The sequence below is a fragment of the Microcaecilia unicolor genome, chromosome 2 (assembly GCF_901765095.1).
Source record: "Microcaecilia unicolor chromosome 2, aMicUni1.1, whole genome shotgun sequence".
NCBI classification, from domain to species: domain Eukaryota; kingdom Metazoa; phylum Chordata; class Amphibia; order Gymnophiona; family Siphonopidae; genus Microcaecilia; species Microcaecilia unicolor.
In genome coordinates, this window is record NC_044032.1 from 113216844 (window position 1) to 113234278 (window position 17435).

General features: G+C 47.1%; 1 protein-coding gene across 2 annotated transcripts in view; it reads left to right on the plus strand.

The window, feature by feature from the left end:
* LOC115462273 overlaps window positions 1-17435 on the plus strand; it is a 47424-nt gene that overhangs the window by 12708 nt on the left and 17281 nt on the right. For both annotated transcript variants that reach the window (XM_030192283.1, XM_030192284.1), the window contains exon 2: window positions 11113-11270. In XM_030192283.1, coding sequence (XP_030048143.1) covers window positions 11113-11270 — 158 coding nt within the window. The remainder of the gene's footprint in view (window positions 1-11112; window positions 11271-17435) is intronic.

Here is a 17435-nt window from a genome sequence, read left to right on the forward strand (position 1 = left end):
AAGTCCCCTGTTCGTCACAAGAACCTTGCATCACATAGCTATAGTTTGTGTTCCTCTTTCCCACATGTATCTTTTTGCACTTGCTTACATTAAAAGTCATCTGCCATTTGGATGCCCAGACTCCCAGTCTCGTAAGATCCTCTTGCAATTTTTCACAGTCCTCTTGCGATTTAACTTTGAATAACTTCAAATAACTGTGTCACCAGCAAATTTAATTACCTGAATAGTTATTTCCATTCTAGATCATTTATAAACATATTAAAAAGCAGAAATTCCAGTGCAGCGCTTTTCCCTCTAAGTTGAGCGAGAGTCTTCCATCTACACTGCTGGTGCTTCAATGTTGTGTTTTCAGTCACTAGGGACAGGCAGATTCCCTGGAGTCCTGCAGAGTTTGCCTGTCCCTCACACTATTGAAAATGCGATAGTGAAACAGCACCCCCTACTGGCAATCTCCCTAACAAAATGTCATGATTGACTAAGTCAAAAGCAGCTGACAGATCTAGCTGCATGATCAGGGTTGGTAAACCTTTGTCTAAGTTGATTCTCAAATTTTTCATTAAAGCCAGTAAGACAGTTTTGGTGCTGTATTTTATTTTATATATAACAACCTAATTTTACAAGCACTAAAATAATTTGTCAGAAATACAGAGAAAATAACACACAAGAATTATTTCAATCAGGTAATTCTATACTCTTCCTTAGACCACAAAATAGGGAGAGTGAAACAAGACAAGGAGATCAATTAAACAACAGTAAACAAAGAAAACGTGGTATTAACCTGATTATCCCCAGTTATTATTTATCTGAATCACTATTCCACATTGATCGTCTGGTTGGCTTCTTCAAACCCAAAATGGTGTATAGTCAATTTCTCCGAGGACAAGCAGGCTGCTTGTTCTCACGACTGGGTTGACGTCCACGGCAGCCCCCACCAACCGGAACAAAACTTTGCGGGCGGTCCTGCACGCAGGGCACGCCCACCGCGCATGCGCGGCCGTCTTCCCGCCCGTGCGTGACCGTTCCCGCTCAGTCTTTCTTTTTCCGCACTGGAGAGAGCCGCGTTCGTCTCTCTCTCTGTCAGCCCAGGAAACCGGATCGTGCTTTCGCCACGAAATTTCTCTTTTTTCGTTGATTCGTTGTTTTTCCTTTTTGGTTTCTTAAAAAAAAAACCGCTAACTTGGTTTTTCCCTCGTCTCTTAGCGGGGGCGTCGCGTTGCGGCCTTGTGGCCGTGCGGTCGATTTATTTTCGAGGTGTGATTTTTACCGCTACCATCGACGACTTTAACTTCGCCGACGCAATTTTTCCGTCGATGTCCTCGAAGGTCCCGAGTGGATTTAAAAAGTGTGGTCGGTGCGGCCGGCATATCTCGCAGACCGACACTCACGCTTGGTGCCTCCAGTGCCTCGGGCCGGAGCACGATACCAAGACGTGTACTTTGTGTCTCGGTCTCCGGAAACGGACACAGGTAGCGAGGCAAGTTCTTCGGGACCGTCTTTTTGGAACTTGCGCCGGCCCCTCGACATCAACTTCGACGGCATCGGTTTCGACGGGCGGTTCTTCGGTACCGGTATCGATGTCCACGAAATCGGCACCGACGGCATCGACCCCAGGAGCACAGGTCCCGTCGGCCCGCCGGTCCTCCGGTGAAGGCAGGGGTGAGAGGCCGCGTGGGCAATCGGCCCCGGTCACTCCCTCTACCCAGGGCCCTCGGGACCGAACCCTGTCGGACCCGATCCCTCGAGGCCGAGGGGGATCGACTTCCTCCTCGTCGGTTCCACCGAGCGCCGATGACGGGCACCGCAAAAAGGCGAAGAAGCACCGTCATCGGTCGCCCACGACGCATCCGGCTCCCGGCGCCAGGGATGAGTCGACACCGAGGAAGCGGCAGCGTCGAGAGGAGAGGTCCCCCTCTGTAGTAGAGGTACCGCCACGTCAGGGTGCCAGCACTTCGGTGCAGTCTCCTGGACCCGAGCAGCTTCCGGCACCGATGCCTCTACCGGCCCCCACGCCTTTCCCGACAGCGGGCCTGGATGAGTGCCTCCGATCCATCCTTCCGGGGATCCTTGAAGGGCTGATGCGCCAGACCGTGCCGGCGCCGGCGTGCTCTAGCCCGGTGCCGAGGCCTTCGACGCCGGTCTCGACCGCCACGCAGGTGGAGTCCCCGTCGATGGAGGGAGCTTCATCCCCGCCGGCGCGGGAGTCCACCACTCGACGACACCACCGAGGCCTCGGTGCCTCGACGTCGAGCCGGGCCCGGTTGAGGACTGAGCTGCATGAGCTCATGTCTGACACCGAGGAAGAGGCCTTGTGGGGGGAGGAGGAGGACCCCAGATATTTCTCCTCAGAGGAGTCTGTGGGCCTTCCCTCCGACCCCACTCCTTCACCAGAGAGAAAGCTCTCCCCACCTGAGAGCCTCTCCTTTGCCTCCTTCGTCAGGGACATGTCTATTTGCATTCCCTTTCCTGTGGTCTCTGTGGATGAGCCAAGGGCTGAGATGCTCGAGGTCCTCGACTATCCATCACCACCTAGAGAGTCCTCCACGGTGCCGTTGCACAATGTCCTCAAAGAGACACTGCTTCGGAACTGGTTGAGACCATTATCTAATCCCACCATCCCCAAGAAAGCAGAGTCCCAATACAGAATCCACTCGGACCCAGAGTTAATGCGGCCCCAATTGCCTCATGACTCGGCGGTCGTGGACTCTGCTCTCAAGAGGGCACGGAGTTCGAGGGATAAAGCCTCAGCGCCCCCGGGGCGGGAGTCTCGCACTCTGGACTCGTTTGGGAGGAAGGCCTACCAATCTTCCATGCTCGTGACCCGCATCCAGTCTTACCAGCTCTACACGAGCATCCACATGCAGAATAATGTGAAGCAACTGGCGGACCTGGTTGACAAGCTCCCGCCGGAGCAGTCCAGGCCTTTTCAGGAGGTGGTCAGGCAGCTGAAGGCGTGCAGAAAGTTCTTGTCCAGGGGTATATATGACACCTGTGACGTGGCATCTCGTGCAGCGACCCAAGGTATAGTGATGCGCAGGCTCTCATGGCTGCGTGCCTCTGACCTGGACAACTGCACCCAGCAGAGACTGGCCGACGTCCCTTGCCGGGGGGATAATATTTTTGGTGAGAAGGTCGAGCAGCTGGTGGACCAACTGCATCAGCGGGAAACCGCCCTCGACAAGCTCTCCCACCGGGCGCCTTCAGCATCCACCTCAGCAGGTGGACGTTTTTCCCGGGCCAGGCAGGCTGCGCCCTACGCCTTTAACAAGCGTAGGTACACCCAGCCGGCCCGAAGGCCTCGTCAGGCACAGGGACAGTCCCAGCGCGCTCGTTCTCGTCAACAGCGTGCGCCTAAGCAGCCCCCTGCACCTCCACAGCAAAAGCCGGGGACAGGCTTTTGACTGGATCCATGGGAACATAGCCGCCCTCAAAGTGTCCGTACCGGACGATCTGCCGGTCGGAGGGAGGTTAACATTTTTTCACCAAAGGTGGCCTCTCATAACCTCCGACCAGTGGGTAGTCCAAATAGTGCGGTGCGGATACGCCCTGAATTTGGCCTTCCTTCCACCAAATTGTCCTCCGGGAGCTCAATCCTTCAGCTCCCATCACAAGCAGGTACTTGCAGAGGAACTCTCCGCCCTTCTCAGTGCCAATGCGGTCGAGCCCGTACCACCTGGGCAGGAAGGGCAGGGATTCTATTCCAGGTACTTCCTTGTGGAAAAGAAAACAGGGGGGATGCGTCCCATCCTAGACCTGAGAGGCCTGAACAAATTCCTGGTCAAAAAAGTTCAGGATGCTTTCCTTGGGCACCCATCTGCCAATGATTCAGAAAAACGATTGGCTATGTTCCCTGGATTTAAAGGACGCATACACTCACATCCCGATACTGCCAGCTCACAGACTATCTCAGATTCCGCCTGGGCACACGGCACTTTCAGTATTGTGTGCTCCCCTTTGGGTTCGCCTCTGCCCCACGGGTGTTTACGAAGTGCCTCATGGTGGTAGCGGCGTATCTACGCAAGCTGGGAGTGCACGTGTTCCCATATCTCGACGATTGGCTGGTCAAGAACACCTCGGAGGCAGGAGCTCTCCGGTCCATGCAGTGCACTATTTACCTCCTGGAGCTGCTGGGGTTTGTGATAAATTACCCAAAGTCCCATCTCCAGCCAGCCCAGTCTCTGAAATTCATAGGAGCTCTGCTGAATACTCAGACGGCTCAGGCCTTCCTTCCCGAAGCGAGGGCCAACAACCTCCTGTCCCTGGCTTCCCAAACCAGAGCGTCTCATCAGATCACAGCTCGGCAGATGTTGAGACTTCTGGGTCATATGGCCTCCACAGTTCATGTGACTCCCATGGCTCGTCTTCACATGAGATCTGCTCAATGGACCCTAGCTTCCCAGTGGTTTCAAGCCACCGGGAATCTAGAAGATGTCATCCGCCTCTCCACCAGTTGCCGCACTTCACTGCACTGGTGGACCATTCGGACCAATTTGACCCTGGGACGTCCATTCCAAATTCCACAGCCCACGAAAGTGCTGAAGACGGATGCATCTCGCCTGGGGTGGGGAGCTCATGTCGATGGGCTTCACACTCAGGGACTGTGGTCCCTCCAGGAAAAGGATCTTCAGATCAACCTCCTGGAGCTCCGAGCGGTCTGGAACGCACTGAAGGCTTTCAGAGATCGTCTGTCCTGTCAAATTATCCAAATTCGGACAGACAATCAGGTTGCAATGTATTACATCAAGAAGCAGGGGGGCACCGGATCTCGCCCCCTGTGTCAGGAAGCCGTCGGGATGTGGCGTTGGGCTTGCCAGTTCGGCATGCTCCTCCAAGCCACATACCTGGCAGGCGTAAACAACAGTCTGGCCGACAGACTGAGCAGAGTCATGCAACCGCACGAGTGGTCGCTCCATTCCAGAGTGGTCCGCAAGATCTTCCGAGAGTGGAGCACCCCCTCGGTGGACCTTTTCGCCTCTCGGACCAACCACAAGCTGCCTCTGTTCTGTTCCAGACTTCAGGCACACGGCAAGCTAGCTTCGGATGCCTTTCTCCTTCATTGGGGGACTGGCCTCCTGTATGCTTATCCTCCCATACCTTTGGTGGGGAAGACCTTACTGAAGCTCAAGCAAGACCGCGGCACCATGATTCTGATCGCGCCTTTTTGGCCCCGTCAGATCTGGTTCCCTCTTCTTCTGGAGTTGTCCTCCGAGGAACCGTGGAGATTGGAGTGTTTTCCGACTGTCATTTCGCAGAACGACGGAGCGTTGCTGCACCCCAACCTTCAGTCTCTGGCTCTCACGGCCTGGATGTTGAGGGCGTAGACTTCGCTTCGTTGGGTCTGTCTGAGGGTGTCTCCCGTGTCTTGCTTGCCTCTAGGAAGGATTCCACTAAAAAGAGTTACTTTTTCAAGTGGAGGAGGTTTGTCGTTTGGTGTGAGAGCAAGGCCCTAGAGCCTCGTTCTTGCCCTGCACAGAACCTGCTTGAATACCTTCTGCACTTATCGGAGTCTGGCCTCAAGACCAACTCAGTAAGGAATCACCTTAGTGCGATTAGTGCTTACCATTATCGTGTGGAGGGTAAAGCCATCTCTGGAGAGCCTTTAGTCGTTCGATTCATGAGAGGCTTGCTTTTGTCAAAGCCCCCTGTCAAGCCTCCTGCAGTGTCATGGGATCTCAACGTTGTCCTCACCCAGCTGATGAAACCTCCTTTTGAGCCACTGAATTCCTGCCATCTGAAGTACTTGACCTGGAAGGTCATTTTCTTGGTGGCAGTTACTTCAGCTCGTAGGGTCAGTGAGCTTCAAGCCCTGGTAGCTCATGCTCCATATACGAAATGTCATCATAACAGAGTAGTGCTCCGTACTCACCCTAAGTTCCTGCCAAAGGTGGTGTCGGAGTTCCATCTTAACCAGTCAATTGTCTTGCCAACATTCTTTCCCAGGCCGCATACCCGCCCTGCTGAACGTCAGTTGCACACATTGGACTGCAAAAGAGCATTGGCCTTCTACATGGAGCGGACACAGCCCCACAGACAGTCCGCCCAATTGTTTGTTTCTTTCGACCCCAATAGGAAAGGGGTCGCTGTCGGGAAATGCACCATCTCCAATTGGCTAGCAGATTGCATTTCCTTCACTTACGCCCAGGCTGGGCTGACTCTTGAGGGTCATGTCACGGCTCATAGTGTCAGAGCCATGGCAGCGTTGGTGGCTCACTTGAAGTCAGCCACTATTGAAGAGATTTGCAAGGCTGCGACGTGGTCATCAGTCCACACATTCACATCACATTACTGCCTCCAGCAGGATACCCGACGCGACAGTCGGTTCCAGCAGTCGGTGCTGCAGAATCTGTTTGGGGTTTAAATCCAACTCCACCCTCCAGGACCTGAATTATTCTGGTCAGGCTGCACTCTCAGTTAGTTGTTCTTCGTAGGTCAATTTCTGTTATACCCTCGCCGTTGCGAGGTTCAATTGACCTGGGTTCTTGTTTTGAGTGAGCCTGAGAGCTAGGGATACCCCAGTCGTGAGAACAAGCAGCCTGCTTGTCCTCGGAGAAAGCGAATGATACATACCTGTAGCAGGTGTTCTCCGAGGACAGCAGGCTGATTGTTCTCACCTACCCTCCCTCCTCCCCTTTGGAGTTGCGTTTCATAATTTTTTTTGCTTGTCATTCAACTGAGCGGGAACGGTTGCGCACGGGCGGGAAGATGGCCGCGCATGCGTGGTGGGCGTGCCCTGCGTGCGGGACCGCCCGCAAAGTTTTGTTCCGGTTGGTGGGGGCTGCCGTGGACGTCAACCCAGTCGTGAGAACAATCAGCCTGCTGTCCTCGGAGAACACCTGCTACAGGTATGTATCATTCGCTTTATTTCGTTGGAAACATACTTATTGTCCAATATGAGTGGAAATAATACACCTGATTTCATTTTTTTCTCTTTTAAAACCAGAAATTATTTAACAATACAAACACTTTGAGTCTCTGATCCAATTCCCACTGATTAAGGTAATCCCAGTTTCACAGGCTTCACTCCTTTTGAATTAATATACTAAGAGGAATCATTTCAGAGGAAAAAACTTTAGGAGTCATACCCAGAACTCTGAGAAAACAACAATCTTGATATTAATCATCTGTAATAATATTCATTTTGTTCAAATTTTTCTGGTCTATTATCATTTTCAAAATCTTAACCGTTTCCTACTCCTGTAGAACTTCATTTGCTGTATCAATTTTTTATTCTCAAAGGATTTAATTAGATTATCCATGTGGCTCACTAATAAGATTATATCTGAAGCAAAATTATTTACTACCACTGTTAGGTCTTGGAGCGCCTTCCAGATGATATTCAATGTAACCTCCACGGGAGCCAAAAACTCCAAGCTGATAGCTCTTACGGGTTTAGGAGTGGCACCGCCGACACGGGTTCAGCTGAAACGACTTCCGTTTCAGCATACACTCCTAACTCACTCCTCCACTCCTTTGGACATGGTGGTTAAATGATTCGGGAGCGACAAAGTTGTTTCCATGTCCAAGAGCATCGACGCTCCTTCGCCGGCACTAATCAAAGGACTCACCAACCCAGTCATCTGTGGGCAGCTCGTCGCGCAGCGGTCCCACACTTGCTGCACAGGGAACAAAACGCTGGCCATCGGTTGGTGACACCCCATTGTCCCCTTCCTCTCAGTTAAGGTAACTGCAAATGCAGAGAGGAAATTTCAAGTAAACAAAGACAGAACTTCAGAGGACAGCTGGGCCGTTGAGCGTACGAGCTTCAGGTCGCCATCTTTCCACTCTCCCTAGTTTGGGACACTCTTTGGATTCTCCTCAGAGGCCTGTCTGATATGGGTAACCCTTCAGCATAGCCCTCTGAGTCATTGAAACACAGAAGCCCCTCCACCACTACAAGGTGGTGTCCCTTCGGAGGGGAACTTGGTGCTTTAATTAGGATGGAATTCCGACTATCTAGAAATATTTGGTAGTGAAAAGATAATCCTGTAATTGTAGTCCTACCACTGCCTCTACCATCTTTGTCAAGAATGGAATATTAGCCATTGGTCTATAGTTGGAACAAATATCTGGATTAACATTAGAACCCTTCAGCAATGGGGTCAACAAGATATGCTCCAGTTGAAATGGCATATCCCCTTCCCTCAAAAACTGATTTACCAACTGAGTGAGCATAGGCACAAGATGTGAAAGCATAGATTTCAGAAATTTAGATAGGCAGGGTGTCACGTAATGCCTGAGCACTACCCCTAGCACCCACCTCAGATTAACCCAGTGGCCACCTGGAGGGTCTGACCCAGCACTGCCCAGGCCCGCTTGCACCTGTGCATGTGCCCGTACACTGGCATACCCTCCACCTGCCTTCTGGGTCTCACCTGGCTCTGGACAAGTTCTCCCACCTGAAAGTTATTTTCCCTGTGGTTTCTAGGGACACTAGGGCCACAATCCTAGGGGTCCCACAGTTCTTAGAAAACACCCACAGACCGAGAACACAAACTGCTAGGATCCTTACTCAGTCCAGGACAGCAGAGAGTAGGGTTGAATGGTCATTATTCTCGATGGTAGTTAGTGGGGTCCCTCAGGGGTCTGTGCTGGGACCGCTGCTTTTTAACATATTTATAAATGACCTTGAGATGGGAGTAACTAGTGAGGTAATTAAATTCACAGATGACACAAAAGTTATCCAGGGTCATCTCGTCGCGGGAGGAGTGTGAAAGATTACAAGAGGACCTCGTGAGACTGGGGGATTGGGCGTCCAAAAGGCAGATGAAGTTCGACAAGTGCAAAGTGATGCACGTGGGAAGGAGGAACCCGAATTACGGCTATGTCATGCAAGGTTCCGCTTTAGGAGTTACGGACCGAGAAAGGGATCTGGGAGTCATCGTGGATAGGACGTTGAAATCTTCTGCTGAATGTGCTGCGGCAGCTAAGAAGGCGAACAGAATGTTGAGTATTATTAGAAAAGGGATGGAAAACAAGCATGAGGATGTTATAATGCCGTTATATCGCTCCATGGTGCGACTGCACCTGGAGTATTGTGTTCTGGTCACCTCATCTCAAAAAAGATATAAAGGAATTGGAGAAGGTGCAGAGAAGGGCGACAAAAATGATAAAAGGAGGAGAGGTTAAGAAAGCTAGGACTCTTTAGCCTGGAGAAAAGGCGGCTGAGGGGTGATATGATAGAGGTGTACAAAATAATGAGTGGGGTAGAGCAGACAGATGTGATGCGTTTGTTTACGCTTTCTAACAATAATAGAACCAGGAGACACAAGATGAAATTAGAATGTGGTAGGTTTAAAACAAATTGGAGAAAGTTTTTCTGTACTCAGCGTAGACTCTGGAACTCATTGCTGGAGAAGGTAGTGACTGCAGCTGGCCTTGCTGAGTTTAAAGGGGGTCTGGACAGATTCCTGTAGGAAAAGTCCATTGATCATTATTAAATTTTGGGGTTTTGCCAGGTTCTTGGGGCCTGGATTGGTCGCTGTCGGAGACGGAGTGTTGGGCTTGATGGACCTTTGGTCTTTTCCCAGAATGGCGGTGCTTATGTACTTATGTACTTGTATAATAGGTTTATTATCAAAAACGTAGTACATGGGGAGGTCAGGAAAAATAAACTGCTCACAGGAATTGAACAGGGCCTCAGCGCAGAGGTCTGCTCCCTCCATACTCCCTAATGAGACTGATGAGTTCTAGCACAATCTGGGCTAGGTCTTTGGCTTCAGGGCCAATCAGGGCACAGAGAATTAGCACTAAGGACATTTGATCAATGACACTGCGGGTTACTTTTCCCTTTTGGGGAATGTAGCTAAAAAGAAAACAGACCTGGCTCTGTTACAGCTATAATGCAGAGGTCAGGCACCACCTGCTGGCCAATCATGTGAAATACACTGAAGGAAAGAAAAATATCATAGGACAGCATTACAAATCACAAAACATGAAAGTTACCAGTTTTGCCACACCTCCCCCCTTCAAGAGAGACCCCGGACTGCAGCACATTCGGGTCTCAACAGTCTAGTGCAGTGTTTTCCAACTCCAGTCCTAGAGTACCCCTTGCCAGTCAGGTTTTCTGGATATCCACAATGAATATGCATGAACTCTATTTTTTCCCCCCTTTATCTCCCCTCTATTTACCTGTTTAAATATTGTATTTGTATTTTCACTGGTTTGGCGTTAGCCTTTCCAGTCTCTTGTAAGCCACTTTGAGCCTGCATCCTGTGGGAAAAGGTGGGGTATAAATGCAATAAATAAATAAATACTTGCCCTATAGGCATATTTTAAGATTTAAAAGACTGCTCAGATAATAAAATGTACAATCTAAGATCTAAGGATATGAAGAAGAAGTTTAAAGAAATAGGTCACCCAGAAAAATGTAGAGATGAATGTTTTAGAAGAGCAGCTACTATAGAGAGGAAAACCCTATTCAAACCCTTTAAACAAAAAAATAAAAAGATAATAATAAGATAATATGCACTATGCCATTTACTTACATGTTGAAAGACATAGTTAAAGTTCTAAGGAAGCATTGGCATGTGCTTCAGAACCTTGAATGTTTCTGAGAGGAGGAACTGATGGTGGCATAGAAAAGAGAATATAAGCTGAGAGATCTGCATGTACCCTCAGCATTGCCTCAGATTAAAGATAATAAAAATGTACTCCCCACCGGCCACTATCAATGTGGTGGTAGTTCTGGTTGCACGGTCAATATGAACACCAAATGTTTTATCCATTCAACCAATGGGGGCTTTTAATATGTTTTATTGATGTGTTGAATAAATGCTTTTGGTGATGGACACTCTTCTGTGCCCTGCTGCTTTTTGGTGACATATATCTCCTACCGATCTTTCGTTCTGGATTTTGTGGATTGTCTGCCTTGCTGTTTTCTGGGACCCTCCCTAGTCCTACCCAGAACATGTCCTCTTGCTATGTGGATGTACTACAGGGTTGGACATCCCTACTCTGCCTTTGCAAAATCGGAATTTGGACATTTTGAGCATGTGGACATCCATTTTGGCCTTTTGGGACATCCATATCCTTCTAAAATGAGCGTGTTAGTGAGCTTACAAGTTATGATGGTTTTTCATTATTTTAGCCATTTTGTTTTTCCCTCTTCTTTTTCAGTCACTGCAAGTGGAACAGAAATCACAAGCCATACCCAGTCTAATAATTTACAAGACTGTTTTCCACTCTTAATGAAACATCTCCCTCTGACTCCTGCATTATACAGAAGACTAAAGGAAAGGGGAGTGTTATCAACTGACCAAATAGGAGAGATTGAGGTATGTTGTTCACCAACTTTGGAGAACTTTCAGCAGGAGTGGGTAAACTTTTTGGCTTGAAAGTTTTATATAAGGGGTCATGCGTAGTGAGGTGTTTAGTGGGGTTCTAAAGACCTTCTCCACCCAGATGTCCAACAGGTGGAAAGTAGTGGGAGTCTGCAGCTTTCAAGATGCACTGTGATAATACAACACATTGTTAATAAAAATGTATTAAACCATTCATACCATTTGGGTCCATGGGGATTAAGCACTGCTGAATGAAGGACTGGTGGGAGTTAAGTACATAAGTACATAAGTAATGCCATACTGGGAAAAGACCAAGAGTCCATCGAGCCCAGCATCCTGTCCACGACAGCGGCCAATCCAGGCCAAGGGCACCTGGCAAGCTTCCCAAACGTACAAACATTCTATACATGTTATTCCTGGAATTTTGGATTTTTCCAAGTCCGTTTAGTAGCGGTTTATGGACTTGTCCTTTAGGAAACCGTCCAACCCCTTTTTAAACTCTGCTAAGCTAACCGCCTTCACCACATTTTCTGGCAATGAATTCCAGAGTTTAATTACACGTTGGGTGAAGAAAAAGTTTCTCCGATTTGTTTTAAATTTACTACACTGTAGTTTAATCGCATGCCCCCTAGTCCTAGTATTTTTGGAAAGCGTGAACAGACGCTTCACATCCACCTGTTCCACTCCACTCATTATTTTATATACCTCTATCATGTCTCCCTCAGCCGTCTCTTCTCCAAGCTGAATAGCCCTAGCCTCCTTAGTCTTTCTTCATAGGGAAGTCGTCCCATCCCCGCTATCATTTTAGTCGCCCTTCGCTGCACCTTTTCCAATTCTACTATATCTTTCTTGAGATGCGGCGACCAGAATTGAACACAATACTCAAGGTGCGGTCGCACCATGGAGCGATACAAAGGCATTATAACATCCTCACACCTGTTTTCCATACCTTTCCTAATAATACCCAACATTCTATTCGCTTTCCTAGCCGCAGCAGCACACTGAGCAGAAGGTTTCAGTGTGTTATCGACGACGACACCCAGATCCCTTTCTTGGTCCGTAACTCCTAACGTGGAACCTTGCATGACGTAGCTATAATTCGGGTTCTTTTTTCCCACATGTATCACCTTGCACTTGCTCACATTAAACGTCATCTGCCATTTAGCCGCCCAGTCTCCCAGTCTCGTAAGGTCCTCTTGTAATTTTTCACAATCCTGTCGCGAGTTAACAACTTTGAATAACTTTGTGTCATCAGCAAATTTAATTACCTCGCTAGTTACTCCCATCTCTAAATCATTTATAAATATATTAAAAAGCAGCGGTCCTAGCACAGACCCCTGAGGAACCCCACTAACTACCCTTCTCCATTGTGAATACTGCCCATTTAACCCCACTCTCAGTTTTTAATCCACAATAGGACATTTCCTCCTATTCCATGACCCTCCAATTTCCTCTGTAGCCTTTCATGAGGTACCTTGTCAAACGCCTTTTGAAAATCCAGATACACAATATCAACCGGCTCCCCTTTGTCCACATGTTTGTTTACTCCTTCAAAGAATTGAAGTAAATTGGTCAGGCAAGATTTCCCCACACAAAAGCCGTGCTGACTCGGTCTCAGTAATCCATGTCCTCGGATGTGCTCTGTAATTTTGTTTTTAATAACAGCCTCTACCATTTTCCCCGGCACCGACGTCAGACTCACCGGTCTATAATTTCCCGGATCTCCCCTGGAGCCTTTTTTAAAAATGGGCGTTACATTGGCCACCCTCCAATCTTCCGGTACCACGCTCGATTTTAAGGATAAGTTGCATATCACTAGCAGTAGCTCCGCAAGCTCATTTTTCAGTTCTATCAGTACTCTAGGGTGAATACCATCCGGTCCAGGAGATTTGCTACTCTTCAGTTTGCCGAACTGCCCCATTACGTCCTCCAGGTTTACCGTGAAGTCAGTAAGTTTCTCCGACTCGTCCGCTTGAAATACCATTTCCTACACCGGTATCCCACCCAAATCTTCCTCAGTGAAGACCGAAGCAAAGAATTCATTCAGTCTCTCCGCTACGTCTTTGTCTTCCTTGATCGCCCCTTTTACCCCTCGGTCATCCAGCGGCCCAACCGATTCTTTTGCCGGCTTCCTGCTTTTAATATACCGAAAAAAAATTTTACTATGTTTTTTTGCCTCTAATGCTATCTTTTTTTCGTAATCCCTCTTGGCCTTCTTTATCTGCGCCTTGCATTTGCTTTGACACTCCTTATGCTGCTTCTTGTTATTTTCAGACGGTTCCTTCTTCCATTTTCTGAAGGCGTTTCTTTTAGCCCTAATAGCTTCCTTCACCTCACTTTTCAACCAGGCTGGCTGTCTTTTGGAGTTCCGTCTTTCTTTTCTAATTTGCGGAATGTGTATGGCCTGGGCCTCCAGGATGGTATTTTTGAACAGCGTCCATGCCTGTTGTACAGTTTTTACTCTCTCAGTTGCCCCCCTAAGTTTTTTTTTTACCGTTCTTCTCATTTTATCATAGTCTCCTTTTTTAAAGTTAAACGCTAACGTATTTGACTTTCTGTGTACAGTTACTTCAAGGTCGATATCAAAACTGATCATATTATGGTCACTGTTATCAAGCGGCCCCAGTACCATAACGTCCCTCACCAGATCATGCGCTCCACTAAGGACCAAGTCTAGAATTTTTTCTTCTCTCGTCGGCTCCTGCACCAGTTGCTCCATAAAGCTGTCCTTGATTTCATCAAGGAATTGTATCTCTGTAGCGTGTCCCAATGTTACATTTACCCAGTCTATATTTGGATAATTGAAGTCACCCATTATTATCACATTGCCCATTTTGTTCGCGTCTCTGATTTCTTTTATCATTTCTGTGTCTACCTTGTCATCCTGGCGAGGTGGACGGTAGTACACTCCTATCACCGTTTTTTTCCCTTTTATACATGGAATTTCAACCCACAATGATTCAAAGGTGTGATTTGTGTCCTGCTGAATTTGTAATCTATCTGAGTTGTAGATAGAGAAGCAATAAAAGGAGGATTATCCCAGTGGTACTTGAAAACTCCTCAGCCTTACATTGATCACCTGTTGGTCCTAGAGCCGTTGCCCCTAATACCCCTCCCCCCCCATACTTTTTATTTTTCACCTTCTCCAGCAACTCTTTTCCTCTTCTTTCCTCCATCCCCTAGCAGGTAAAGCACAGCAGAAGCAGATTTTGAGCTCACAGGGACAGAGAAAATAACCTGCATATAATATCTAAACCCCATACCACAGAAAGGCTGTATATCAAATGCATTACCCTTAAGAACATAAGAATAGTCATACAGGGTCAGACCAATGGTCCATCTAGCCCAGTATCTTGCTTCCAGCAGTGGCCAATCCAGGTCACAAGTAGCTGGCAGAAACACGATTAGTAGCAGCATTCCATTCTACTAATCTCAGGGCAAGAAGTGGCTTCCCCCATAACAGACTTTTCCTCTCAGAACTTGTTCAAACCTTTTTGTTAAACCCAGATATATTAACCACTGTTACCACATCCTCCAGCAACGAGTTCCAGAGCTTAACTAGTTGTTGAGTGAAAAAATATTTCCTCTTATTTTGTTTTAAAAGTATTTCCACGTAATTTTATTGAGTGTCCCCTGGTCCTTGTACTTTTTGAAAGAGTGAAAAATCGATTCACTTTTACCCGTTCTACATTACTCAGGATTTTGTAGATCTCACTCATACTCCCCTCAGCCATTCTTTTCCAAGCTGAAGATCCCTGACCTCTTTAGCCTAACCTCATATGGGAGGAGTTCCATCCCCTTTATCATTTTGGTCGCTCTTCTTTGAACCTTTTCTAATAACGCTATATCTTCTTTGAAATACAGCGACCAGATTTGAACACAGTATTCAAGGTGAGATTGCACCATCAAGCGATACAGAGGCAGTATATTATTCTTGGTCTTATTTTGCATCCCTTTCCTAGTAATTCCTAGCATCCTGTTTGCAATTTTGGCCACCGCTGCATACTGGGCAGAAGATTTAAGCGTATTGTCTACGATGACACCTAGACCTTTTTCTTGAGTGCTGACTCCTAATGTGGACCCTGGCATCAGGTAACTATTATTCAGAATATTATTATTTCTAATTTGCATCACTTTGCATTTCTCCACATTAAATTTGGATGCCCAGTCTTTCAGTTTCCTAAGGTCTTCTTGCAATTTTTCACAATCCTCATGTGTTTTGACAAACTTTGAATAGTATTGTCATGGGCAAAATGAATCACCTCACTCGTCGTTCTGATTTCCAGATCATTTACAAATATGTTAAATAGCACTGGTCCCAATACCGATCCCATATGGCACTCCACTCTTCACCCTCCTCCATTGAGAAGAATGACCGTTTAACCCTTCCCTCTGTTTTCTGTCCAATAACCAATTCCTAATCTACAGAAGGACATTGCCTCCTAAATAGGCTGGTGATTGCTGCATACTGTAACCACATAACCAGCTCTGTGGAGAAAATCGCCTGACTCTTCCAACTCCTACTGCAGTCTGCTTCTTCGCCTTGGTCTGTCTGGTCGTTCTCATCTCATCCCTTCTCTACCATCAGAGTCTGGCACAGACAGCGGAAAGGGGGTTCAGCTTACACCTTGGCCTCTAGATGTCATCCTTCCGGCCAGCATGCTTGGACCATTTAAGCCTATAGCGTATTTTCCCTTCCTTCTCCCTCTGTTCCTTCTACCCTTTTTCCTGGCATTGTATTGTACTTATTTCCTCAGTTCATTGTAAGCCGCTTTAAGTGGTATTAAGCGGGGTATAAATGTTCTGAATAAATAAATAAATATCATGACTTTTGATTTTCTCAGGAGTCTCTCATGAGGAACTTTGTCAAAAGCTTTATGAAAATCTAGATACACTGCATCAACTGGCTCACCTTTATCCACATGTTTATTCACGCCTTCAAAGAAATGAAGCAAATTGATGAGGCAAGACTTCCCTTGGCTGAACCCATGCTGTCTCTGTCCCATTCAACCATGTTTGTCTATGTGTTCCATAATTTTATTCTTTATAATAGTTTCCACTATTTTGCCCAGCACTGAAGTCAGGCTTACCAGTATGTAATTTCCTGGATCACCTCTGGAACCCTTATAAATATCGCTGTTACATTGGCCACGCTCAAGTCTTCACGCACTACAGATGACTTTAACAACAGGTTACATATCACTAACAGTAGATCGGTAATTTCATGTTTGAGTTCTTTCAGTACCCTAGTGTGTATGCCATCTGGTCCAGGTGATTTATCACTCTTTAACTTGTTGGCTCAGTATGTCTTCACGGTTACTAGCCTCATACAAAATATATGCTCACACATACAAACCAGACATCCAAAACAGATACATGATGCACAGGCAGCACAAATACACAGATTGGAAAGAGTTCCATGAATCACGCTCTGCATGTCTTCCCCACCTGTTTAGTTTTTTATTAGATTGGAATGTCAGTCTCACCAGTAGATGAACCTGAACTTTCTTACCAAATGCTACCAAAGGGAAAGAGAAGTTGTCCAAACATATTCTTGTAGCCTGCTGCGCTAGAGAGGGTTACAAGGTGATGTAACCAAATTATTTTCCATAGCTTACATATTTTTCACTCAATATATAGCTATGCTTTCAAATTTATTGCCATAGGATGTGGTAAAAGTAGTTATTGTAGCTGTTTAAAAAAAGTTTTGAATACATTCCTGGAGATAACGTCTATAAACTGTTAAGGTACACCTGTGGAAAGCCACCACTTATCCATGAGAGTAGCATGAAATCTTGCTACCTTTTGTTGCCAGGTACTTGTGACTGGGATTGCCCACTGTTAGAAACAGGATACTGGACTAGATGGATCTCTGTTCTGATCCAGTATGGCAATTCTTATGTTCTTAATAGACAGCTGAGGGGACAAGTGCATTGAGACATATAGACAAACAAGATGGGTAGGACAAACTCATAGGGATAAATATGTAGGTGGCTAAATTAAAGGCAAAGGTGCGTGGCAGGCTAGTCTAGACGTAGACTGAGTGGATAATCAGTCACCACATGCATTAAAGGCTTGGGAGAAGGGCCAAGCTTTCACCTGTTTTCTGAAGTAGAGCTAGTCTTGTGCTACGTATATCCCCTCTGAAAGTGAGTTCCA